The following is a 27,588-nucleotide window of genomic DNA, read 5'->3' on the forward strand; positions in this document are numbered from 1 at the left end:
GAAAAAAATGCAAAAAATGTCATAAACAATACAGTTCATGAACACAGTTGATCACACAAGGCCATAAATATCCAAGGAGAAAAAAAATTTATTAAATACATTCCAGTGCCATAGGATAGCATGTTCCATAGGAAAAAAAGCACTACAAATCCCAGCATGTGTAGGAAAGCCAGTCTTCCCAAATCCTTTGTGTGCAACACCAACACTGAGAAAAAAGAATGGTCGCTTACCAGAATCAATTGGCTTCCAATTTAATGGAAAAGCCTATAGCACTTTAGGGAGATGAACTTCCCAAGTGAAGCAAGCCCCATAGGTGCTATTTCTTCTGGCGTGCTTCCAATCCAGATATCGGTCTCGGCGTGCATATGATTGCCGGTTCACACTAGTGCGGCTGCGGCGATCGCATGTAATGTCGGAGCGCACTGCTCCTTCATTACATGCGATCGGCTGTGCGGTGCGAGTTTAGCCATACACTTTGTATGGCTAAATTCGCACCGCACCCGCAGCAAAGACGCACAGGACCCTTTTTTTGCAGCCGCATCAGGATCGGATCGCACAGCGGTTCACACTTGTGCGATCCGATCCTGTGCGAACTGTAAGATCGCACTGCGTTATGCGATCAAACTGGGGGTGTCGTTAAGATTACATTGACACCCCCAGCGTATCGCATATGGCAGTGTGAACTGCCAGGGGTGCGTTTGCGATGCGGGAACAGGCTGCGAATTCGCAGCCTTCCCGCATCGCATAAGTGTGAACCGGGGCAAATGGATACAAAGGATCATAGTGTAATACTGTTTATAAAAACTATTTTATTGAGTAAAAAAGGTGCACACACATTTGAACTGTAAAAACAGGCATGTAAAGGATCCAAGATTTTTTACAGTTCAACTGTGATCAACTGTGTTCATGAATTTTATTGTTTATTAACTTTTAAGCATTTTTTCATTATTTTATAGCGGTAGACTTCTATGTACATGTAATATTTAAGGGTTTTTGTCTATTGGCCTGTGCTAGCAGCTGTTGTTTTTTATCATCGATATTTGTTTCACTCCCATTTATCTAACGCAGGTTTTTCTGAATTTTTTTTAGTGAATGAGTATGAAGTGCTCTGTGCTGAGTGGTTCCTGTTCATTCATAAACTGAAGTATTGTAAACATAGTTTACTATGCCTCAGTTATGAATAGACACAGAGAGCGAGTGTGTTCACTGTGTTCATTTAGAAATGGATGATTCAGGTAAATTACACATTTTCTAACCCCTTCCCCTGCTCTCCATCCTGAAACATCCCCTGCAGCAGCTGGGGGGAGAGGAGGGAAGGCAGCAGCACTGTGGGGCAACAAGGGGGGGCAGGCAGTAGGGGGAATCGGCACCGCATATAGTGATTAGGGTATGCCCCGTGCACACCTATGGTATTTAGTAAGGCACTGCAAAGCTCATCTGTAATATGCAATGTGATGTAACCTGTAGCAGCACCTCAGATGCTGTGTTTAATTAGTTTAGAGCAGTTAGAAAAATGAAAAATAATTACACTCTGACCATGGGTCATTGTACTGTGAGCATTGTTCTTTGTCTTGTTAAAGAGGAAGTAAACCCTCCTCTGTAACTTGTACCTATAGGTAAGCCTATGATAAGGCTTACCTATAGGTACTGTAAATATCTCCTAAACATGTACCGTTTAGGAGATATTTACCTTACATGCAGCCAGTGACGTCACTGGTGCATGCGCTCTGAAGGAACGGCCGCTGGTGCCGTTCCTCCAGAGTCCCGTCCCGTGACCGTCGGCTCCCGCGCGCGTGTGCGGGAGTGACGTCACCGCGACTCCGGCCAATCAGATGGCCGGATGCCAAGATCCTGGACATGTCGCCCGTCATACAGGTCATACAGGTCATACAGGTAAGCGGGCGGCACGGCGGGGGCTCGTTCTAAGGTAAGTATTTCATAATGAGCTAGTATGCAATGCATACTAGCTCATTATGTGTTTCTCTTTCAGGTTGCAAAAAAAAAAAATGTTGCGGGTTTACAACCTCTTTAAATAAACCCGAAGACATTGAACGATATGCATGTTTGCAACAAAATTTCTTTGTAGCAGAAAAATATATTGTGCTGTCATGGCCTGGCATGGTATTGCTAACATTCAGTGCTGGGTGGAATTCCAAATTGTGAAAGCATGCTTACTATGCATTGACCCAAATGAACCATTCTGCTATTACTCTCTATTTCCTGTGATGAACAAGGTTGTGATTTGTGGATTTTGGATGCAAAGAGTAGACTGAAATGAGCATTAGTACATGGTAACTTGGCCAAGAACCACTGGGAGAAAGCATGTTATGTTAATAAAAATACATACAGTATGTACTTCATTTTATAGCAGCCAAGTAGAGATTGGCCTTTTAGCTTAGCTGGCCTCATTTCCTATTCTTTGCTTTGTGTTGACTTGCTACATATCTTGTTACTGTGCTTGGTTATTAAATAAAGCCATTTGTGTGAAGCATTTTATACATATCCATAATCTTGTTAATGGTCTAGAGCTATTCACAGAGTGCTACACTAATGATGAGGATTTGGCAGAGATGCTGCTTGTGTATTCCTGTGAGGCCTGGGGAGACTGCAGTTGCCTTGAGATGGCTGTAGAGGCAAAAGACCAGCAGTTTATAGCACAGCCAGGAGTGCAGGTAAGAAGCAAACATATATATATATATATATATATAACAAAGTAAATGAAAACACCTTTCATCCTGTCTGTCATTCATCATGTGCAGAAAACTGCCTAGCTCACCAAATTCCTATGGCTGCCAGAATCCTAATTTTCTGAAAAGTCCTAAACTGAAATGAGCTCCTAATGCCACCATTGGCAACATTTTGTCAAGTGGAAACTCTGAATTTTTGATCCCTGAACTGCTTGAAAATGTTTTTGAAATAGCATTCACCTTTCAACACAGGCCCGTATTCAGAGGGTGTGGGTTTTGTGTGTGTTTTTCATTTGTTATATTTAGTGTTCTTCATATTTGTGTTTCTTCAGTGCCGGTTCACATTTCTGCAAAGCGGGAACGCTGCGAATATACAGCGTGTTCACGCATGGCATCCGCACCCCTGGCAGTTCACACTGCCATATGCGATACACTGGGGGTGTCAAGTAACAGTTAACGACATCCCCAGATCAGATCGCATATCGCAGTGCGATCTGAAAGTTCGCACAGAATCGGATTGCACTAGTGTGAACCACCATGCGATCTGATTCTGCTGCAGACCAAAAAAAGGGTCCTGTGCATGTTAGGTGCGATTGCGGTGCAAATTCAGCCATGCAAACTGTATGGCTGAGTATGCACCGCATAGAGATCGCATGTAATTTTAGGAGCAGAGTGCTCCGAATTACATGCAATCTCTGTGATCGCACTAATGTGAACCAGCACTTACTGTTATTTTGTTTAGTCATTATTAGTGTACTATTCCTTTTTTACATACATTTTTTTTTTTTTAACTTTTTTACAGTTGAATGTTTTTGTTTCTGTGAAAATGAAATGTAAAATAATGAGGCTGGTGGGGGGGCTGAATAAAGTAAGTAGAAAACAGCTTTCCTAGCCCCCCAGGAGCAGATGAAAGATCTTTAGGCCCCTTTCACACTGTAGAGTCCGACGGCGGACTCCGTTTTTCTCAGTGGGGGATCGATCCGCCGATTCCCCGCTGAGCAGGCAGATGACAGCTCCATCTCTGCGCTGTGTGCGGAGACACAGCTGTCAGGTCCCCATTCTTCTCTATGGGGGAATCGGATGGGAACGGACCGTCCAGTTTTGACCGATCGGATCGGTTCGGATGTCAGCGGACATGTCTCAGCTGACATCCGATGCCCCATAGAGATGCATTGGGCGTCCGTTCAGATCCACCAAAAAAACTGACAGGCGGACCTGAACGGACTCTCTGTGTGAAAGGGGCCTAACACTCTAAACCACTTCCTGACCACCCGTCCACAATGTACTGCGTGCGAGCGGCTAGTGTGGGCAAAGTGACGTACTGGTATGTCACTGCCTACTTCTAAGTTTAGGCGTGCGTATTTGTGCCCCCTGCCCACCACCACCTGTAATTGTACAAAGTGGAAGCCTTTCAGCAAGTCCTGGCCAATGATTCACGGCCGGAATCTGCTGATCAGCTATATACAGTTACAGCCCAGCGCTCTGTGTTGATAAACAACACCGAGCTCTGTACAGAGGGAACGATCTGTCCGTTTCTCATCCCTGCAAAGCAGGGACAAGAAAATTAGAGATCTAGTAGTAAAAACAGCATATTTTATACACATTACACATAGTTAGGCACACATTTACCCCTTTTTTCGTCCTAGATGTTAACCCCTTCCCTGTCATTTGTATAGTGGCAGTGTATAGTATTAAAACTGATCACTGTATTAATGCCGATCGAGATGTCAGTGGCAGTTAGTCAGTTCCCCCAGTGTCAGTGTCAGATTGCCTGCCACACTATCACAGTCATAAGTTGCTGATCACTGCCATTAGTAGTAAAAAAAAATTAAAAAGAAAAATTCTAGTTTGTAGGCACTATAACTTTCATGCAAACCAATCAATATACACTTCTTGATATTTTTTTTTTTTTTTTATTATTTTTTTATATTTAAGACATATAGCAGAATACATTTTGGCCAAAATGTATGAAGAAAATAGATTTTAAATTTTTTTTTGAAAATGTTTTTTAAAAAATATATATAATATACTGTATGATATAAAATATAATGTAATAAAAAAATACAGTTTTTTTTTTTTTCAAAATTTTTGGTCTTTTTTTGTTTAAATCACAAAAAAATAAAAAACTCAGTGCTGATCAAATACCGCCAAAAAAAGATCTATTTGTGTGAAAAAAATTATATAAATTTTGTTTGGGTACAGCGTTGCATGACCGTGCAATGCGCAGTGCTAAATAGCAAAACATGGCCTGGTCATGAAGGGGTAAAACCTGCCGGAGCTCAAGCTCCTTTGAAAGTATATTTGGAGGTATTTTATGGAGGTAAAGCAGAGGATCACGAGTATCATGGCTCATGAAAAACGTACTTCCATTCTGACACCCAATCAAAATTTTTGAAAACATGATCCCCTTGGTTGGAATACAATAGAAATCATGACCTTGACTACTCTATACTTTCCCGTTGACCTATCAGGGAGCTTATGGAATAGACGCACCTGGCTGGACCCCCCACCATCTCAGTCAGCAGTCTCCTGATGACAAGCCGCTATGCCTGCCCCCTCCTTTTTTCTCAATGAAGGACTAGGCCTCCTGGGATATGTGATATACAGGAGGCACAGTGGGCAAAGTGCATGTCATTCGTCTAGGCATGGAGGACAGGCAGAGTTTTTTATTAAACAAAACAAAAGGTATATATTTCGGAGGAAAGGAGAGGGTGGGTGAGACAACCTCAAATTGAGAGTGAATATCTGCTTTAGGAATTTTACTATCTTTCTCACAGCAGTACCTTTGTCATGATTTAAAGCCTATGTATAAGCATACCCAACAGTTTCCTTCCTCAACTTTCCTTTTGACCCAAACTATCCCCCAAACTACATCAGGTTATCCCTTACAGATCATTTACTCTTTTTAATTCTACCACAGAACTTTCTTTCCAAGCAATGGTATGGGGATATTTCCAGAGATACCAAGAACTGGAAGATTCTTTTGTCTCTATTGCTGTTTCCTCTTATCAGCTGTGGCTTTATATCATTCAGGTATTTATCACCAGTCAAGACTGTTCTATAGTTTTGAATCAAGTTGGGGAAGAATTAGAACAACTGTTAGGTTTAAAATCCTTTCCTACATTCATATTGAGTAAATTTCCCTTCACATCCTGGACTCTTTGTGGCCCATCAGCTGGAGAGGGAGTGAAGTGAAATCTCCCAAATGGGGGTCACAGAAAGCAATGTGATTTTTTTATTGCTATTTGTGTCCCTATTGTGGAGATTTCACCATCACTTTCAACCATGTCTGACTCCCTTTAAATAGGGGACTGATGTCAATAAATAACTAAATCTTCCCCAATCTATCCCAAACTAGGAAAAAGTTTTGGCTGTTTTTGGAATTCAAGTCAAACTGCTTCAGAATGACTTCACACTAGAACATAGAACAAAGGGTAGCTAAGGGCTATTGTACACAGACATTTGATGTTTTGTTTGTTTTGTGTTCATGATACATTGTAATTGTCATGCATCTACGGTACCTGCATTTACCATTAAACATGTGCAAAAAGGAATTTGTTTAGTTTCCTTTCAGATAGATTTGTTATGGTACTAATTTCATTTTGGAATTCATTTAGTTTAGCTTCCAAATTTTTGGAACGATTTAAATTCGGATAGGTCGAAAAATGATTGACCAATTTGAATTCTGTGTGAAGAATAGATAGTTGTTAAGCAGTGGGCCGGAAAGCCGACCGCCGCGCCCTTAACAGCCGACGACTCCTCAGTTGTCAGCGGGCTTCCCCACTGACAGCTGAAATGTAATCAAAACAATGCTGGCAATAGAAAAACCCAGAGTGCCCCCCCCCCATCCATACCAAGCCCCTCGGGTCTGGTATGGATTCTAAGGGGAACCCCATGCCAAAATGTAAAAAAAAAAAAAGTGTGGGGTCCCTCCCCCAAAATCAATAATAGACCCTTATCCAAGCATGCAGCCCGGCAGGCCAGGAAAGGGGGGGATGAGCGATCGTCCCCCCTCCTGAACCATACCAGGCCACATGCCCTCATCATAGTGGGGGGTGCTTAGAGGCGGGGGTGCACTGTGTTGATGGGGACAAGGACCTCTTCTCCACAACCATGAGCAGTGGTTATGGGGGACTGTGGACGGGGGCCCCCAAATCCCGCCATCCCATGTGAATGAGTATGGGGTACTAATACCCATTCACCAAAAAAGTGTAAAAAGTAAAAAAAGGCAGTTCACCAGTTTTTGACAATTCCTTTCATTAAAAAATTAAAAACAATGTCCCCCGATGTAGATCCATCATCATTCATGCCGCCCACCACCGAACCCAAAAAAAGAAAAAAAAACTCCGGCCTTGTGGAACACTCCCCACTGAATGCCTGCTCCTCCTCCTTTCTTAAAAAGCTAAGGGGCAGAGTCACCTATTAATGTCCTGCCTCAAAGCACCCCTCATGTTGAGGGCATGTGGTCTGTTATGATTCAAGAGGGGGGGGGCACTTGCTCATTCCCCCCTTTCCTGGCCTGCATGCTCAGATAAGGGTCTTGTATGGACTTCAGAGGGAAACCCATGCTATTTTTTAAAAAAAATTGGCGTGGGGGTTCCCCTTAGAATCCATACCAGACCCGAAGTTGTTGTTTTTTTCAGAATTTTCTATTGCCGGCATTGTTTTGTTAACATTTCAGCTGTCAGTGGAGAAGCCCGATGACAGCTTATGAGTCATAGGTTGTTAAGGACATTTGGAATTCTCTAGAAAACAAATAAATGCAATGAATTTCAATGAAATTCGTTACTATTCGTTACTATTTCATTCAGAGATTCGGATACATATGATTTTCCAAAAAACCCCAAATTTGTTTGAGTTTGTATTCAGACCGAAACAAATTGCACATGTCTATTTACTATGCATTCGCCATACATTCACATTGCCTTTTATTGTAAACTATATTCAACTCCACTGTATCGGTACAGTGTCTACGAGCTCACTCACCGATGTCAATATCTTCACCTGGACTTGTTCCAGGTTAAGGATTTTTGGCCATCTAGATTGGCCACTTTAGGATGGTAAAATTCCCTTGCATGCACACTGGCGTTAATTTTTGCTGATGCCAGGATTGTACACTAAGCTGTGTATGTGCAAGTTAGTGTACGTTTTCAAAAAGATTGTGAACAGACATGTAGGAACCTTTTATTGCATAACAGTCATAGGGGTTGATTTCCCATAGGCAAATAGGCTGCTCACTTTGCAAGGGAATTTTATTCAAGTTAATGAATGGGGTATTCGTGGAACTACATACCCTGGTACACATATGTTATGTTATTATATTTCTTTTTTTGTTTAGTTTACAGTTATAACTTGAAAAATGCTCATTTGCAGTTTAGACATTACAAGTTGTACCTGACATCCACAGTGAAGAAGTAGGATGTGCGTGCTTTCTCATTGAAATATATTAATTGTGCTATAGCTTGCTGGTTGTTTATGTAACCCAATGTATATTACAACACAATTAATGTAATCGTTTTTTCTAATCTAAGCTTCAATGAATGAGGTGAAGCTCTGCTGACCTCCAGCATCCAATCATGTGCAAGCAAAAATACTCTCTTTTGTTTATTGATGAACACAGCTCCTGATCTTCTTGACCATTGGGTTATACTGCCCCCTACAGCAGTAGAACACTAGGCAGAAAAAGAACTTGACTACGCCTGTGGGCAGTCCCAGGAGGTATACTCCTCCTCTCTGCTTTAGGTACTAGTCAGGAGTAAGGACTTAGTTCCTTGCTGGGATCTCTTGTCCTGGAAATTTTTTCTTTTGAGATAGATATTTTTTTCTCCTGTTTTTTTTCCCTGTGATATATACTATCAACTGTCGGACTGGGCGACAGGCTGGATAATCTAGATTCTAGATTCCCCCCTCTACCTATACTGGGGTTGTATGGTGGTCTGGCTACCTCCTGGGGCTGAGGCAGGGTGCTGTACTAGCGATTGGGGCTAGGGGGGTACGCAATCGGCTGTGAGGAGGCTGTACCTGTTGGGGGGCTACTGCCATTGCCCCCCTTCTTGCTCTGTGTCTTGCCTGGGCCCAGGTATCCCTCCTAGGTCTCATGGAGCTGTGCGGGGACACCATTTTGTTGTAGCCTATTTTCTGCATAGGCTGGTGGCCATGTTTGTGTAGCCGCGACGACCATTTTGCGTTAGTCCGGCATTGAATTGAATAGCGCCCATTACTGTGGAGCCTTCTGGGCATCTATTTTAACTGTGGGAGCCCCTCCTTATCTCCTGATACTGACTCCTGTTTTTTTTCCTTCCTGGACACCGAACATGGAGTGCTTTGATCCTGGTGCTGCCGGTGACTGCCTGGTGGGGTGGTGAGTCTGGTGAGATCCTCTCCCTCTCTCTGCTGCAGGATCAGGGGGTGCTGTGTGGCTGGCGACCAGGTGGTGTTACCAGCACGGTGGGGGTGTCCCTTAGCAGTGTTTTTTTGCACTTTTGTGGGGTATCCTTATTTCTCATGGAGTCCTTGGAGCACATTTTCCCACCTGACCCTATAAACGCCTGCAGCAAAAAGCAGGCTGACCGGTGAGAAGCCATATCGCTGCTCTGTAAGTGACCTAAGAGAAACAATGTTTTCTCTATAGCGGTCACCCTGACATGGAAGGGTTTGGTCACCCTGCCATAGCAGTCAGAGTCAGTTCACCCTACACTACACTACAGTCACCCTGGCACTTAACACTTTCCCTACAGAAACTAAATTTTTGCATCTAACTAAAGTAGAAAATAGCACCCTAACTACACTAGATATCCCTTTCCTCACACTAATAAATGCTAAATGACACTTTTGAAGCAGAAGTAACAGAACTGCTTCCACTCTCTTCCATGTCCCTGTATTACAATGCTAGGAATTTGCCGGGGCTATCTTATATACTGGGGGGCGTATTCACCAATGATTGGCCTATGGACCCCCTAGTCACTCCAATCACATTCCTAGCATTCTCCTGCCCCCTCAATTGGCTTTTACTAATGGTTCTGGTCCAATCACAGGCTTTTAAAGCCCATTTCCTGTCCCATTGCATTTTGGTCGGTTCTGGTTGCCGAATTCCGAACTTTTTCAGCAAAAAGTTCGGAATTCGGCCAAACCTCGAACAGCCAATGTTCGGGTCGAACCGATGGTCGACCCAAACCGTTCGATCATCCCTATTGGCCACCACAGACAGGGCTGATCTGAGGGGTCTGCGGCCTTGTGCCCTGAGTTTTCAGATAGTGAGGATGATTCCATCACTCCTGTAGCCGCGCATGAAAAGGTTCTGGTGGATGCACTGATTGTGTCTGTGCATGAGACTTTAAAAATGGAAGACACAGCTGAAGTTGCGGTGGAGGCACTGGTTCCTTTTGGCACTCACAAGCCGTATAGAGCAGCGAAGGTGTTGCCGTTTCCTTCCTATTTTGACAGATTTGTCGCAAAAGAGCGGGAAAGTCCAAAACGTCCCTTTGTGGTCCCTAAGCGATTCACAATAAGGTACCCATTTGAAGAGTCCCTTCTTAAGAAGTGGACTGTTCCACCAGTGGTAGATCCCCCGGTTTTCAGGTTGAATAAGGCAACCATGATTCCAGTAGAAGAATCGCCTTATTTTAAGGATCGGGCTGACAGAAAGGCGGAGGCTGTGGCCTGCAGTATGTTCACTGTGGCCGGCTCGACACACCGCTTTTATGCCGTTACCTGGACTGAACTGAGCGATAGTGAGCGATAGTGATTCCTGGGAAAATTCGTCATCAGGTACCGAAAGTGGCGACAGCGATGATTCTGATGTCTCTTTCTGGCACATAACTCTGTTGGAAATTCCAAAAAATCATTTGATATACTTCCCAAATTCCACAAGCTATGTGCCAGAAAGAGACATCGGAATCATCGCTGTCATCACTTTCCGTACCTGATGACGAATTTTCCCATGAATCGCTATCGCTCAGTTCTTCAAATAACTGTTTTTGCTGTTTTTTTTAAAAGCGCTTTTGCGCAAAAAGAACGCTTTTTGGACGCCGTGGCCATTCAAAATTTTCCAGGCACAAAGCACTGGAAAAGCACAGGCAGGGCACTGGAAAAGTCACCAGGTGCAATCCTGTGCTGAAATGGCATGATACAGTGTAATCCGTTAGGATCACAGCTTTGCATCATGTCATGTGTGTATTTACACTTTTGAATTTGCCGCCGGTTCCACCCCCCCTGCGTTGCAATGCTTGCAGGGAAGGGAAACGAAAGGCAAGTGCCGGCAATCGGCCGTGCACAGAGTGGGGAGAGAGTGTGAGGATGGCGGGGTGGTCGGCGAGGGATCGCAGGGAAGGTGAGTAACATTCTGGGGTAATCCCGAGTGTGGCTGTTTAGGGGGCTTTTTCTCTCTTTGGGTGGTGTAATGATTTTCAGGTGGGCTCCAGTTGTTTTGGTTGAGCTCCTGTTACTTGGTCGGCTACGGTTTAGCCTTGGGATTTTTTTCTTGCTGTTCCCATGTTTGACACTGCTTTAGGACGTTCCATTGGTCAAGAAGATCAGAAGCTGTGTCCATCATTGAAAGAAAGAGAAGATGGGATTTTTGACTTACCATGAAATCCATTTCTCTGATGTTCATTGACTGACACAGCACCCACCCCTCTATGGAGTTGTATTACTGACACTGCTTGTAACAAAATTGATTACCTACAGCAGAGAGGGGTAGTATACCTCCTGGGACTGCCCATAGGTGTAGTCAAGTTATTTTTATGCCTAGTGTCCTACTCCTGTAGGGGGTAGTATAACAGTATAAATGGTCAAGAAGATCAGGAGCTGTGTCCGTCAATGAACATCAGAGAAATGGATTTTATGGTAAGTCAAAATTCCCATTTTTTTTTTCATTGCACGTGATTGGGTAATTTTTGCAAAGTGAATTTTTATCACATTCAATAAGCTAAGTAAAAATTCCCCATGCAAAGTGAGGAGCCTATTTGGTTTTAGCAAATCAGCCCCATAGTATGTCTCTTCTGCAATAAATTGTCTGGCTGATCACTAGCCTTAGTACATTTTATAGAGAAACAACAGTATGGTGTATTTATTTTGTTATGTTTGTGTTCTTGCAGGAAAAAACCAACCGATCCAAAAAGACCTATCTTCTTGAATTACTTGGCTTTCTTCACCTCACCTTTTGTTGTCTTCTCCTGGACAGTCATTTTCTACATTGGGTTTCTACTTCTTTTTGCTTATGTCCTTCTTATGGATTTTCAGATATACCCTACTGGACTTGAGATTGCTGTCTATGTACTGGTTTTTATCTTACTATGTGATGAGATCAGGCAGGTATGATGCCAACAGGTATGACAAAAAAACTGATGATACAGTACATAATTAATTTATTCACACAATAGTCTTTAATAAAAATAAAAAAAATCTTAAATAAAACCAATTAGAATAATACTCTAATTTGCAGTCTTTAGAAAATTTGATTGGTGACTAAGAGCGATACAGGTCATTTTGTTAAGCAGTTAAACAGCTTTCATGAAAAAGAAGCATAGTAACACATTCAGCAACACTATTTAATAGTGATTTATATATATTTATATATATTTTTTATAACAAAACAATACTGAACACTGTTCTACAGCTATGAGAGTTTAAAAAAACACACACATTGAAGCAAGACCCAAATTGTCCTTGGTTTTGGGTGGCTGATGTGCGGTTTTAGTTACAAGCACAGCATTAAACTATCATGTGGTCCTCATATGACCACATTTTTATCTATTCTGTTTCATATCTGAGGGGGAGCTGTTAGTCTTCAAGGTATGGTACACTTGTAATTTTCTTTTGTCTGGCAAAGGGAAGCTTAGAAACATTGTTGGTGGTCAGTGATCTGTATTTCTTGTTGATAAATCCTTCAGCATTGAAACAATGTTATGTTATGTTCTAGACAGTGTCATTTATGACCAGAAGATTGTCCTTTCATTGAGACGCACCCAAAGGCCTAACAATAGTTTTAAGTAGAGTAGCAGCACAAAGACCTCAGAATAAATATATGAATATATCCTAAATGCTCCTTCTGTCTAACTTTATCATGACTTTTTCAGATAGCAAAAATATGTTGCAACCAAAGAGCATGTGATAAATATAGAAAGAGTTTAGTTTAAGCACCTGTGCCATATTGTTATTCCACTTTATTAAAAGAGTTGCCTGGGAAATAGCCCAAACCACAGCCCTTGTTGTGTGGACCTTGGCCCCTAGCATTTTGTAGTGGAAGTGGGGGCATTGATGTGTAAAGGGGTGGAAGCAGTGATATCTGCTAGTCTCATGTAACATGTCCCTAGTCTCTCACTGTCTTCTACGGCACGTCTACAGTTTCCAACCACACCTGTAGTATGTACCATAGTCCCTGGCCATCATTTCCTGTAGTATGTCTGAAGTCTCTGACCGTCCTCTTTAGCATTAGATATGCTGAACATTTTGTGCGGCTTATTGAGGATGTCAGGGGCACAGTTGAGGCTCCCTGTACCCTGTTAGTTTACCACCACTGAGTAGAATATCTTTATCCATTTTTCAAGTGTTGGATAGAGTAGGGAATGATTAGAACCCTACTTATTTTTTATTTATTGCCGGTGTCCAGTTGGGGAGATGTCCCCTCACTTCCTGCCCTGGAGAGACACACGAAGAAATGACAAGGAATCCCCCCAAAATAGGAGAATCCCCTCTTAGACTGTTGGCACGCAACAGGTGTCCATATTTAAAGATTTTTCCCCACTCCCTGTTTCCATGAGGACCATAACATTTCTACTAGGACAAATAGAATTAATCTTCCAAGCAGGGACATAGACAGCCTTAACCTAAATCTCACATAGGCAACAACCCTCCACTATATTCAAAAAAGGAGAAATGTTTTGATCAGAGACAAATGTAAAATGCTTTATACTTTACTATAAAGGAGAGTGTTGCATGATTTACAGCCTTTAGCACATCTATGAAAGAGGTGAGTGCTGTTTGAAGTATTGACTAGCCCTGATACACTATATTGTCAAAAGTATTGGGACACCTGCCTTTGCACACACATACATTTTAATGGCATCCCAGTCTTTTCCTTCACTGGAACTAAGGAGCCAAGCCCAACCCCTGAAAAACAACCCCACACAATAATCCCGCTCCACCAAATTATTTGGACCAGTGCACAAAGCAAGGATATCCATCTCAGAAAATGTAGCAACACGAAAGACAAACCATTAGTAGAAATAAACACTTAAGAGATTAGATCTTTCTGGTATAAAATATGCCCGAATTAATATTACTGTAATATTAACTATTTTCTATATTTACTATTTTCAAGATATGAATACTGATATTCAGTGATTTATTTGAAATCAAAATGTTATCACAAAAAACATAGCTAAATGATTTGTGGCATTTACGTGGGTAAACATATAAACATCAGTTATATATGTTTGTTAAGTCCTAAATGTATTTTTCATACATGTATGCTAATGTCTGTCTATCCACATAGATGTACATGAGTGGAATCAAGTATTTTACTGATCTGTGGAACATTATGGATATCTTGGCCATCTTATACTTTATAGCAGGAATTCTATTCAGGTCAGTCTCCTTCCTTAATGTATGATTGAATAAATACAAGGATTTATATTATAATACCTAGCACGTATGGGCGTTAGCCTTTATCCAGAATAGCTTTGTTAAGGCTGTCTTCAGGAGTCTTAAATTACCCACGACCTGAGATTATCAGTGTAAATTATTTTTTTTTATATCCAAAAATAACTTTATTAAAGGTTATACACCTCTGCATTATAGCAACAAAAACAACACTGCGCTAGAGCATATAGTGAGCCGCCAGCACTCAGAGCAAAGATAAGTACTCCAAAACAATAAATAAAGGAAAGTGCTGCGCTGAAAACAATTGATATTAAAAAGTGAAGAAATAAATGTCCATAAAATGATAAGTGCAACAAAGTCCCAGGTAAGTGATCCATGTGAGCAGAGAAGTTATCACCACTTAGGAAACGTGCCAAGTATAGGTAATGGTAGGGAGACTCCAATTGTTCCCACTTCACACCCTAGGTGAGTACTAAATTCTGCTTACCAGAACCAGTTGACCACTATGCTATAAGTGGTCCCATCAAGCGAAGGAAAAAAAGGTGTCCATCAGGAATTACTCAGGATACTTGATAAACTCCAAGAGATCTTGAAATGACCCCCTGGGGCCATGTCATTATTCCATCATGACAGAGCCTGGATTACTGCTTTAGACTCTGCCTGCCTGAACATCCTTAGTTAATTCACAAGACCAACTTCAGACTGTACTGTATATTTAGCAACTGACATCTCTGACTTTCATGCCGGTGTGCTGTTTGGTCTTCCCGGGGTATAAACAGGATTGAAGCACGTCAATGAGAGAACTACTGGATAACTGAATGAGCTGATTGCAGGGGAAGAAATCTGTGAGTGATGATGGCTATTTGATTGGAGTTATGAGAAGATCCTGGTCCTTATTTTGGGGTGTGCATTGATACCTTGCTGAGCTCCTGTTATTGATGGTGATTGATAATTTACGTTCTGGTGAGTTTGCACTGCATGAGGGGGTGAAGGAACCGTGCACCTGTGAGATTTTGTCATTTTCAGCACTGGGGATACCCTCCCCATGTCTGTATCACATTCTTATGTGTAACTACTGCACCATGATTTGCTTTCTCATTTCTTTTTGCATTTCTTTCTACAGATAATCCATCTGAGGAGCCCACTATCATCAGATACCGTGTGATTTTATCATTTTTTATAGTCTAGAGCAGTGGTCCTCAACCCTGGCCTACAGGGCCCACTAACAGGCCAGGTTTGCAAGATAACTGAAATACATCCCAGGTGATATAATTTGCTGCTCAGTGATTGCAGTTCTCTAGTCTGCATCTCCCCAAGGTAATACTTAAAATCTGGCCTGTTAGTGGGCCCTGGGGACCGGAGTTGAGGACCACTGGTCTAGAGCATTGGTGAACATTTATTGTGTTCATATATGGACTTTTTTGATAATTTATTAATATTTGTTTTCTTTTTTGATGAGCGCTGCAATTTTATACTTAAGCAGAATTTATTGCTCACCTAGGTTGTGAAGTGGGAACGTTTGGAGTCACCCTACCATTTACGATACTTGGCACGTTTCCTAAGTGGTGATAACTTCTCTGCTCACGTGGATCACTTGCCTGGGACTTTGTTGCACTTATCATTTTATACACCTCTGCCATTGCTAGACATTACAATACGATACATTACACAATGTGAATATATTTGACAATAAAAACATTGTCAGATACAGTTAAACAACAGCAATGTGTATTTATCTTCTTAAAAATTAAACCCAATCATCTAACATTTGGCCAGAGCTGACTCAAGAAAAGGGTACAGCAAGTACAAAAAATGAGGTTAAAACCTCACCCGGCATTAAGTAATCTGTCCATGATCAGATCCAATGGGGCAAGCCCAGGAACATCCAACCAAGGAGCCCACAATTTCTCATATTTAAAGTGTTACTAAACCCACAACAGTAAAGTCAGTCTGTATATGTAGTAAAGCATGCTTGTTATATTCACTGTGGAACCTAAGGGGTTAGTCCTCTGCATTGTGTAAAAAGGCATCCTGTATGTACAGATTCTCCTTTTTTCCCACTGACTCCAGATAATGTCTGGATAAGACAGAGCCTTTGGAGTCAGGCTGCACATGCTCAGTTTGGTGTGTATTGCTAGAGAGTTTATTTTTTCTTGGGAGAGCTGATGTCATCATCATAGGACCAATTAGCACTGTCCAGACAGATTGTCAGGGGTCTTGGATCCTGATAGGACAGCATAGTGAAGTATGAAAACTCCTCCTACAAGCTATTACCACGAACTAATAGAAGTCACAAGACTGATATATACAGCTGATTAGAAAAGGTATTTGGCAGTTTCTAGTTACTAAAACAATTGCATTTCCATGTTCTGTGTACTGTGGGACACCAGATATAGTGAATGCAGGGTAATGGGTTTAGGAACACTTTAAGCATGCAACCGCTTTGCTGATATATACATTTCTCCATCCTCAACATGTTACCCACGTTCCTAATCCATTCCCCCACTGTGGGAGGATCCTCTGACTTCCAATATACCATATTTATTTACAAGCTTGGAATAGGGGTCTTGCTATGGCCTCTCTAGTATAATTTTCCCAGTTAAATTACTATCATTGTTCATTGTAGTCAAATTCCAGATCAGGTTACACTTGATACATAAGACATTTTTGGGTGATATAGCTCTCCCACGACTACCATAATGTAAAATAGCGGTTTGGATGGACTGACCATGTAACCCAAAAATAAGCATTTGGCTTTTAATGTGAAATGTTCCCTACAGAAACTGTCTAAGCTTCTTCTTTTCTGATTAGATTGCAGAGGCACAACTCCAGCTCACTGTACACTGGACGGGTTATTTTCTGCCTGGATTATATCATTTTCACTGTCCGCCTCATCCACATCTTCACCGTTAGTCGTAACCTAGGACCAAAGATCATTATGTTGCAGAGGATGGTAAGAAACATATTTTGTGGTGTAATTTGTTCAAAGGCATGCTTTTTTAAAGGCTTGGTCTGTTAGATTGTTGGTTTGTTAGATTGTATAGTGTAGGGTAAGATTTGCAGCAATGTTCCCCCCCATACCTATTTTACATGTATTTACATTGTCTGTTGCTTGCATGCTAAAAAAAGGATGAAATGTGTTTTTAAAGTGAAAAAAGTGCCAGGTTACAGGGATGTAACTTCATGGTGACCTGTAACAGTATGGTTATACACTCACCGGCCACTTTGTTAGGTACACCTGTTGAATTGCTTGGTAACACAAATTGCTCATCAGCCAATCACATGGCAGCAACTCAATGCATTCAAAGCATCATAATAAGGAAGAAAAGGGATTTAAGTGACTTTGATCGTGGCATGGTTGTTGGTGCCAGACGGGCTGGTCTGAGTATTTCAAAAACTGCTGATTTACTGGGATTTTCACATAGAACCATCTCTAGGATTTACAGAGAATGGTCCAAAAAATAGAAAATATCCAGTGAGTGACAGTTGTGTGGACGAAAATGCCTTGTTGATGTCAGAGGTCGGGGGAGAAAGGGCAGACTGGTTTGACATAATAGAAAGGCAACAGTAACTCAAATAAGCACTCGTTACAACCAAGGAATGCAGAATACCATCTCTGAATGCACAACACATCAAACCTTTAAGCAGATGGGCTACAGCAGCAGAAGACCAAGCCGGGTGCCACTCCTGTCAGCTAGGAACAGGAAACTGAGGCTACAATTCGCACAGGCTCACCAAAATTGGACAATAGAAGACTAAAAAAACATTGCCTGGTCTGATGAGTCTCGATTTCAGCTGCGACATTCAGATGGTAGGGTCAGAACTTGGTGTAAACAACATGAAAGCTTGGATCTATCCTGCCTTGTATCAACAGTTTACACTGGTGGTGGTGTACTGGTGTGGGGGAAATTTTCTTGGCACACTTTGGGCCACTTACCAATTGAGCATAACCATGTCCATCCCTTTATGACTACAGTGTACCCATCTTCTGATGGCTACTTCCAGCAGGATGTCATAAAGCTCAATTCATATCAAACTGGCTTCTTGATAATGACAATGAGTTCACTGTACTCCAATGGCTTCCACAGTCACCAGATCTCAATCCAATAGAGCACCTTTGGGGAAATTCGCATCATGGATGTGCACCTGACAAATATGCAGCAACTGCGTGATGCTATCATGTCAATATGGACCAAACTCTCTGAGGAATGTTCCCATCATCTTGTTGAATCTATGCCACAAAGAATTAAGGCAGTTCTGAATGCAAAAGAGGGTCCAACTAGGGTTTCCACCTCATCCTCCCTCCTCATTGGATTACCCTTACATAGATTATCCCCCCCTTCAATCCATAATGAATGCTGCTGCAAGACTTATCCATCTTACCAACCGTTCATTGTCCTCCACCCCTCTCTGCCAATCCCTTCACTGGCTTCCACTCACCCAACAAATAAAATTCAAAGTGCTAACAATAGTTTACAAAACCATCCACAACTCTGCCCCCTGCTACATCACTAACCTGATCTCAAAATATCAACCAAGCCGCTCTCTTCAGTCCTCCCAAGACCTCCTGCTCTCTAGCTCCCTTATCACCTCTTCCCATGCTCGCCTCCAGGATTTCTCCAGAGCTTCTCCCATTCTTTGGAACTCTCTACCCCAATCTGTCCGACTGTCCCCTAATCTATCCATCTTTAGACGATCCCTGAAAACCCTTCTCTTTAAAGAAGCCTACCCGGCTACTAACTAATAACACTATTTTACTTGCTCCATCAGCCCATCCCCCATAGCTATTGCCTTTTGTATCAATTGACCCTCCCTTTTAGATTGTAAGCTCTAACGAGCAGGGCCCTCTGATTCCTTTTGTTCCAAATTGTATTGTAACTGTAATGTCTGCCTTCATTTTGTTAAGCGCTGCGCAAACTGTTGGCGCTATATAAATCCTGTATAATAATAATAATAGTAATCCCTTTAATCCAGGACACATATTAATTACACAGGTTCTGAGGCTAATATAATGCACATAAGTCACCAAGTGAGTTTAATTACCACCTTAATTAGCCACAGAACCTGTGTAATTAGTGTGTGTCCTGGTTTAAAGGGATGAGGTGGCAACCCTAGGTCCAACCTGTATATTAGCAAGGTTTACCTTTATTAAATGGCCAGTGAGTGTATATTGCCCATTTTAAATCCCACCATTGAGACTTGTTCTAAAGTTGAACTCCAGGTATAAACTTTAATGCATAATTACATGCAGCTTGGACTAATGAGCAGCATCCCTTCTATACTAACCACATGGATTTGCTTATTTAGCAGAATTTCACAGAATACTTTGTATTTTTAATGTATACAAGGTGTTCTCTGAATGAACTAGATGGAGAGGAGGGACAGTGACATCATAATCATCCAGTCAAAGAATGCCTGTTTTTCATTGAAAAAAAAATACAGGGTGTTCTATGCATGGTGGCAGGTCCCAGCAAGTGACTTACTGTGTTCAGTGTGTAGAAGGGAAGCCGCTCGGTACAGGACCAGGAGGATCATAGCTACCACTGTATCAGTGCAATCAACTACAGTGATTGTCTGTAGCTCCTACATTTCTGCTTAGACTGCACACAGACAATTCTAGATCACTGTACACACTAGATGGGTTGAAAACTGCCTGGATTATATCATTTTCATTGCCCCCCTCATCCGTAGTTTATATCAATACAAACAGTTTAATGTACAAAAAGATTTTTAATTCTGCTAGGCTCATTTTGTGATCTCTGTCAGGGACAAATGTATGGAAAAATGAATGAAATGCTGGTTATAATCATTCTGTTCTTTTTATACAGCTCATTGATGTCTTCTTTTTCCTCTTCCTGTTTGCCGTTTGGGTTATTGCATTTGGAGTGGCTCGTCAGGGAATCCTAAGATGGAATGAGCATCGCTGGGAATGGATTTTCCGCTCTGTTATATATGAGCCATATCTGGCTGTGTTTGGGCAATACATTTCTGATGTTGATGGTAACCCTCTTCTATCAATTTAAGTACAAATAATATTTGATTGGAGTCTTCACATTTTGGTGGGTAGAGTGCACTATGGGCACAGCGTGACTACACGGGCACCATAGACAAGCCCACTTCTGGCCATCTCCTTTCCTGTAGGGAGTACTTTAACTTACAATTCAGTGTTCATGCTTGCCATCAGTCCTCGAAGTTGGTGAATGGGCTGATCGAATCAAATACCAGACAATTGCAGTTTTAAACATTTACTGTACTTTTTGATGGTAAAGAAGACATGTCAATATTTGGAACAGATATTAAAGTTCAGGCATCTACAGAAACATGCTTTTGCAGCACTCTTGGCCTTCATCAATTCACACCCTAATCCTCGTCTTTACCTATTGCTGGATTACAACATGGTAAGCAGGGCTGCTGATAAGGCAGCACAGCCAGTCCCCCTGTACTGGGCCCAGGCCCCATCAGTTCAAAAGGGGGATCCAGGCATCTGGTGAGAAGGAGGGCTTGCTGTACTACCTTACTGCAGACACCGATTCTTTTCTGCCTTTCCCTACAGCGCTGCTGCCTTCTCTTCCACTCCCTTCCTCCAGCTGTGCTGCAGTGGGATCAGTTCTAGCATCCACACCTCAGTCCCTTTGCTTTTAGATCCCCCTGTGCACCCCTTTTCCCCACAGCTTGTCTTGCTTCCCTCCTCCCCTGCCGGCAGCTCCTGCGGACACAAAAGGGGATGTTTCAGGATGGAGAGTGGAGGAAGGGGCTGGTAAACATGTCATAGAATATTCATTTTAAAAGGAATTTTTAGTGAAAATAGTATTTTATATTTTCTGGGAAGTGGGGGCAGGGCCCTGTCAGGTAGGCAGTATGGGGCCCCATGATTTTTAACAGCAGCACAGATAATAGAACTCAGGCCCCAGGACCATTTCCATGTTGTTAACGCAGCCAGAGGCCTCTACTTCTACTTCTGCACAAGTCCCTCTCCCTCAGAGATGCCACCTACTGGCTGGGCAGGGAAGGCCCTACCATCTGCCTCTACATAGAATGTTATTGTACTTGCTGTGTTTTATATGTTGTACAGTATATGGCCAATATAAAAGGTCAAGAGCTGAAGAAATTTACAGGTGCACAAATGACCTCTTTTGTACAATTTTGTAGCTGTTACAAATTGCTGGTTCATATTTGTGTGTGTATCATGGCACTAAACCTGTTTGATTGACACTTAAAGCACAGCTGTACGAATAAAAACCCTCCCCCGCTTTCCACCTTGTTTTTATAGCCAATGCATCTGGTCCTGCCCACCAGTCAGAATCACACTGGTGCCCGTCTGCAAATCCTAGTACTTCCAGGTATAAACACACATACACACTCCCCTGCCTTCCCACAATGCAATTCGCCATATGCTAGCAGCCAAATGCTATGCTTAAGTGCTCTCATAGGGGGGGCTAGGGCCTACTGGCATGTAAGGACTGACTTTGGGAACAGTCCACTATTTTTGATTAGATCTTTGCAGAGAAAACAGCAACAACTTAAAATGTGGATGGGAGTACAGCTGGCAGACATGTGTACAAGCGGACAAGTTGTAAAGCAATGATGAAGGTTTCAGGGGGGTTATTTTAGAACAGGTTCACTTAAAAAAAATATAAATTTTTCTGCATGTTTAAATCCATTTCATGCCTTAAGATAGTTCTACTGCTCATAATTGACATGTTATCATTTATTAATATATTTTTTGTTCCAAGGGACAACTATTGATTTTAGTCATTGCACTGTAACTGGGAACGAGTCAAAACAGCTGTGTGTGGAAATGGACAATGATAACAATCCCAGATTCCCAGAGTGGATCACAATCCCACTTGTCTGTATCTACATGCTGTCCACCAACATCCTGCTTGTAAACTTACTCATTGCCATGTTTGGGTGAGTTACCAAAAAAAAATAGTCTTTTATAAATGTGTTGCCCATGAGAATCAATATGATAAAGTATTCTATTGCCACACTTTCTTGATCTCTAGCATTCCATCTATCCCTCTATCTGAGGTTTTTTTTTAATTAAGCATATGGTGAGTGGGTTAAGATTTAGTTTAGAATTTGTTTTTTTACGCCAGAAAAAATATACAAACTCTAGAAGGCAGTCAGTGGAATAAAGTGGCAGGATTTTAAGCATAAATTCTAGGTGAAGTAGATGGCTTGTGGGGAGGTGCGGCGGCAGTAAACACTCAGAAACCAGAGGCAGTAAGAGAAACCGTATTGTAGTCAAAGTTCAAACAAGCACAACAACCCTACCAGGTGCACTCACAGAATGTTGCAGCAAACAGTATAACAGTAGGTCTTGGAGGCACCAACAGAATCTTTCCCGAGGGATGGAATGCGGCCTGGTCAGTCCGTGCCCAAATGGGGAGGTTGGACAGCGTTTGCTAGTCTGGAACCTCTCCTTACCACTAATACTGTCCCTAAGAGACAGGTGACCTGTCCCCACATTACCCACTCACGAAATGCACGCCAAGCCTGGGAGCCAGGGTCTTAAATAGACTCTGCCTGACCCAAGATGGCCACCAGAGTCACATGGACGGCAGCATCCAATCAGATAACATCCCCGGTGATCCAGGAAACCATAGAGGAAACATGTTTCTCTTGACTTCCTCTCCCTCTGCAATGCTGCTGTGGTTGAGCACCACCTGCAGTGGAGGAAGTAGACTGCATCTGCCTACAGACTGAATCCCATTATGAATTGTCAAATCACTGATGCATTTTGTTAGCAACATGAACAAACAACAGCAACTAAGGATATAATTTAATTCCACAATGCTGACTGGCTGACCAAGTCCTCAGGATATTTATCTATTTTTTTCTGTACAGCTGTAGGCTGGCTATACATTAATCATTTGGTTGAACGAAAAAAAAATTATCCAATTCCCCCCATCAAGGTGACTATGGGAATCACTCCCGCTGTGCTACTGTGATCTGACGGTGGGGGAGAGTTCCCTGACATCAAAATGCAATGATCATTTGATGCAATGTTTTGTTTGGGAAAAACCCAACAGCTTGGTTGTATAGATTGACTTATGTACAACCAGCCTGCCAAATCATGGATTGAAATGTGGCCAGTCCCTGCAGAATCAGCCGAATTTCAATCCATGTATGGCTGCCCTTGATGACATTACTTGTCAGTAATAAAATATGCCGTTTGTCATGCAGGCCACTGAATCCTGGAGAAATCTTCACTGCAGAGATGTCCTGTACTCTTTCTATCTCCGAAATTTTGGCACTGCAGGGGTTTTTAGCGTTGAGCTCTGGGCTGGGCTGCTGTGAAAAAGTTGTATCAGGGACCTGCCTTCTTCTCCCTCCTCCTCCTTTGTGAAATAGGGGAGAGAATATTGTGACTCATCAAACTCTCCCCCATTCACAGATCCTGTGAGAGGGTGGGTCCCCAAGGCGGCTTTTTTATAGCTTTGGGCTCAGCCTGGAGTCCAACGCTATTACGTTAAGAGACAGGAAAAGGACGGTGCATCCCTGCAGTGAAGATTTCAACAGGATCCAGCTGCCTACATTATGTAGTACCTACTTCATTACAGGTAAGTAATGTGGCTAAAGCTGTACAGAAAAATTGGATATTTTTTTTACTCATCATAAAATTCCTTTCTCTGAGTTCAGAGACACAGCTCTTCCTTATTTTTGACTGTATGGTTATAGTGCCACCTTTAGGAGAAGTGTTAATATTCCCATCACACACATTCCTGGATCAAGCTCAGAAGTAGTGGGTGCTGCAGCAACATCCAGCTGGAACCTGGAAGCATCACAAGTCATAGGGGTTTCTGTGTTTTTTTTTTTCAGCCTTGTGTCCTACTCCTAAAGGTCACCGTTAATATTTGCAAGCACACCATGGATCATCAATGTCGTCCAAAAAGCTTTTTTATTGAAGAATAACCACAACACATAAAAGAAAGGTGCAACATTTCAGAGCCGCACAGGACCCCTTCCTCAGGCATGTAAGGGGTCTGCTTCTCTAGGGCAGGGGTCCTGCGCAGCTCCAAAACATTGCACCTTTCTTTCTGTGATATGATCATTCGTCAATAAAAAAGCTTTTCGAACGACATTGATATTCCATGATGTGATGGCAAAAATGAAGGTTGACCTTTAGGCGTAAGACACTAGGATAAAAAAAGAACACAGCACTGCCTATGAGCAGTCCTAACTGTTAGTCAGCCCCCTTCTGATATAGGCAGCTCAGTTCCTGACAAAGCAGTACAAGGAAAAAACATATTAGAGGAGTAAATGCTGTGTCCTTCAATGAATTCAGAGCAAGGGATTTTATGGTGTGTGTAAAAAAATAAATAAATCAGTTTTATTTTACATTAATTAAAGGATGTTGCGCTTCCTTGTTCTTGACCGTAGGGATAACCCAAAACAGTGCCTCATTGAGGGGTGGGTAAGCAGAGAACGAGCATGCAACAACACCCAAAAACCCCCCAAAAATGAACAAGAGAACTCAAACAGCCGCCTGCAAAACCTTGCGTCCAAGACACATATCCGAAGATACCCAAACATCAACTTTGTAAAATTTGGTAAAGGTGTGCACAGATGACTAGATACCCACCTTTCATATTTAAGACACAGATGCCTGATGTAGGAAGGCCCAGGAGCCACTAATCGCCCTAGGGGAGTGTCCCTAACAGAAAAGGAAGGAGCCTGGCCCCTAATGTCATAAGTCTTGATAACAATCTGTCTGATCCATTATGAAATAGTGGCAGAGGAAGCCTCCAAGCCTTTAAGTGGGCTGCCTGCCATCACAAAAAAAAATTTGACCACCGAAAAGAGGCCTTAGCAGACAGATACACACAAACCACCCGAACCACATCCAAAGAGTGCAGTGCAACCTCCTTAGGATGTGAAGGGAGCTGACACAGGGAAGGAAGGGCAATGTTCTAATTTAGGTGAAAATCACAGAAGGAAGGAGGGACATGGACAGAGAACCACCTTATCGCTCTGATATGTGGTGTGCGGAACTGATAGCAATCAAAAGGGCAACCTTCTGGGAGGGAGTGAGCAAGGGAAGATCTCTAATATTCTCAAAGGCTTCTGAAGAACCGAAAGAACTAGGTTCAAGTTCCACGGTGGCAACTGAGAACACACTGGGGAGCTACACGCCAGACCCTTTGAATAAGGGCATGAATGAATGAGTGCATGGCCAGAGGGTGTTGAAAGAAAACCACAAGGACAAAAACCTCCTATGGAGAAAAAACAAAATCTAAGACACCCATAAGGAACGCAGATGAAAATCCTCTGCCTCACACTATGAAATGTAAAGAGAGGAGGATGATGAGCACTATGAGGATAACCAGCCGATAAACAAAAAAGAGGAACAATAAATCTAAGTAAAAGTCAGTGAGACAATTTTAAAATAAAGTTCAAATGCAGTATTAAGGTCAAACAAGTAAAGTTGATGATGCTGGTGCAGTATCACACTGGGTGCATAAAGAAAATCTTAAGCCAGCTCACAGAGTGTGAAGCAGCTCTGTGTGAAGTGAAGTAGACGGGGGGGGGGGGGGGGGAGAGCAAACGCATGCCAGGACACGCCCACCACTGCCACTCAAGTCCACCGGAGACGACAGGTCTTCCTCCTCTCCTCTCCGCACCTGGAGCCCCGGACTTCACCGGAACGGCCAGAGCGCTGGGAGACACAGGACATCTGTTTGCTGCCAGGACTTCAACACCACAGCGTGCCCCATGCCCTCCATGCCTGTATCACAGTACTTTATGTGAGTGTTTTATTACAATAAATTGGCTTTTATATCCTTGCTGCACTGAGATTGGGGCCGATCCCCCCCTGTCCACTTTGAAATGTAAACCTTCCAAATACGATGGCAAACTTTATGAGAGGTGGATTTATGTGCTTCAACATGGAGGGAATAGCAGAGTCTGACAACTCCTTGTCTCTCAGAACCTGGCTTTTAAGAGCCAGACCATCAAAGCCAGTGATGGTAAAGCAGGGTGGAAGGTCAATCCTTGGAACAGAAGATCTTCTTACAGAGGAAGCCACCTGGAGACATCTGTGACCAAACACACCACCTCAATGACAAAGCCAATACGGAGCCACCGGAATGACCGAGATCGCTTTAGCCTCTATCCAGTGGAGCAGACAAAGGAGGAGCTTGAAAGGGGGGGTTGAAGGTAAGATGATAATGGCTTCTCTGCGCCACCAGAACGTCCATGGCAACCCCTCATTTTCTACACAAATTGTGGCACCCCTCTTGAGATGGGTACCCCGAAGATCCACATCTCAAGTGCCCCACCGCAGACAGAGCTGGTGAAATACGTCTGGACGCAGTGGCCACTCTGCTTGCTCCAGAGTTTGTCTGCTAAGGTAGTCTGCCTGCCAGTTTTCCATGCCTGTAATGTAGATGGCGGAGAACGAAGTTTTACCCAGCAAAGAATGTGCGAGGCTTCCAGCGCCACTGCTAAGCTCCTTGTCCTGCCCTGGTGATTGACATAAGCCAATGTGGTGTTGCCTGTCTGGTTTCTGACTGGGTGCTCATGTAGAAGGTAGTCCAGTGCGGCAGACAAAGCCTGATCATCCACAGGTCCATGAACCAATGAAGAGGACTCCCCACTCTGATAGAAACAGGGGGGGGGGCAAGCCTTTCTTGCTGAGGAGGGCATGTCCACAATTACAGTGGACTTGTAAGGCGAGGAGTGTTTTGTGCCACCTGGGGGAATCTTGAAAGGCTTGGATCCCTTGTCCATGGAGCCTGGTGAATGAAAAAGATGTTTGTGTGTAGAGAAGGATGGACCCTGCTTGTGTCACGGCTCCTTCAACTTGCTGGAAAACCATTGGCAAGACACACGCACTTGGGGCTCTGGGATCAGTTGGTTAGCCATAGCCAGTTCCACATAGACCAGGGAGACCTGCTCCTGACCATAGCATAAGAGCTTAGCCCATTCAGCGAGTGTCTGTGATACAAGGGCCATAGCCAAAAACTGGGCCAAGGGACGAACCAGCGACAGTAAGCATAGAGCGGGCAACTGCCTTCCTGTCTGCAGGATCCTTAAAGGAAGGAGACTCCTTCACTGGTATCATGGGTATCTTGTTCAACTTTGAGATGGGAGGGTCCACAACAGCAGGAGAGGATCCACTCATTCAGAATGGCCTCCTCAAATGGGTAACATACCAAAAAGTGTTTTGGAGCTACAAATGGATGCCTTGGGCGTTCCTAATCTTTGTAAATAAATTTATCAAAATAAAGAAAAACCTTAGTAGAAAGAGCTGGCCACCAGGACCTTTTCTCATTCAGCAATGGTGCCAGAGGAG

General features: G+C 42.8%; 1 protein-coding gene across 1 annotated transcript in view; it reads left to right on the plus strand.

Annotated features, from left to right (window-relative positions):
• The window catches only part of TRPM8 (transient receptor potential cation channel subfamily M member 8), a 95,209-nt gene that overhangs the window by 59,593 nt on the left and 8,028 nt on the right, over window positions 1-27,588 (plus strand). The window contains exons 15-21 of the mRNA XM_082260867.1: window positions 2,527-2,672; window positions 5,608-5,720; window positions 11,783-11,999; window positions 14,182-14,273; window positions 17,100-17,241; window positions 20,117-20,288; window positions 22,022-22,199. Coding sequence (XP_082116993.1) covers window positions 2,527-2,672; window positions 5,608-5,720; window positions 11,783-11,999; window positions 14,182-14,273; window positions 17,100-17,241; window positions 20,117-20,288; window positions 22,022-22,199 — 1,060 coding nt within the window. The remainder of the gene's footprint in view (window positions 1-2,526; window positions 2,673-5,607; window positions 5,721-11,782; window positions 12,000-14,181; window positions 14,274-17,099; window positions 17,242-20,116; window positions 20,289-22,021; window positions 22,200-27,588) is intronic.

This window comes from Pelophylax lessonae (assembly GCF_965119305.1).
Source record: "Pelophylax lessonae genome assembly, chromosome: 6".
Taxonomy (NCBI): domain Eukaryota; kingdom Metazoa; phylum Chordata; class Amphibia; order Anura; family Ranidae; genus Pelophylax; species Pelophylax lessonae.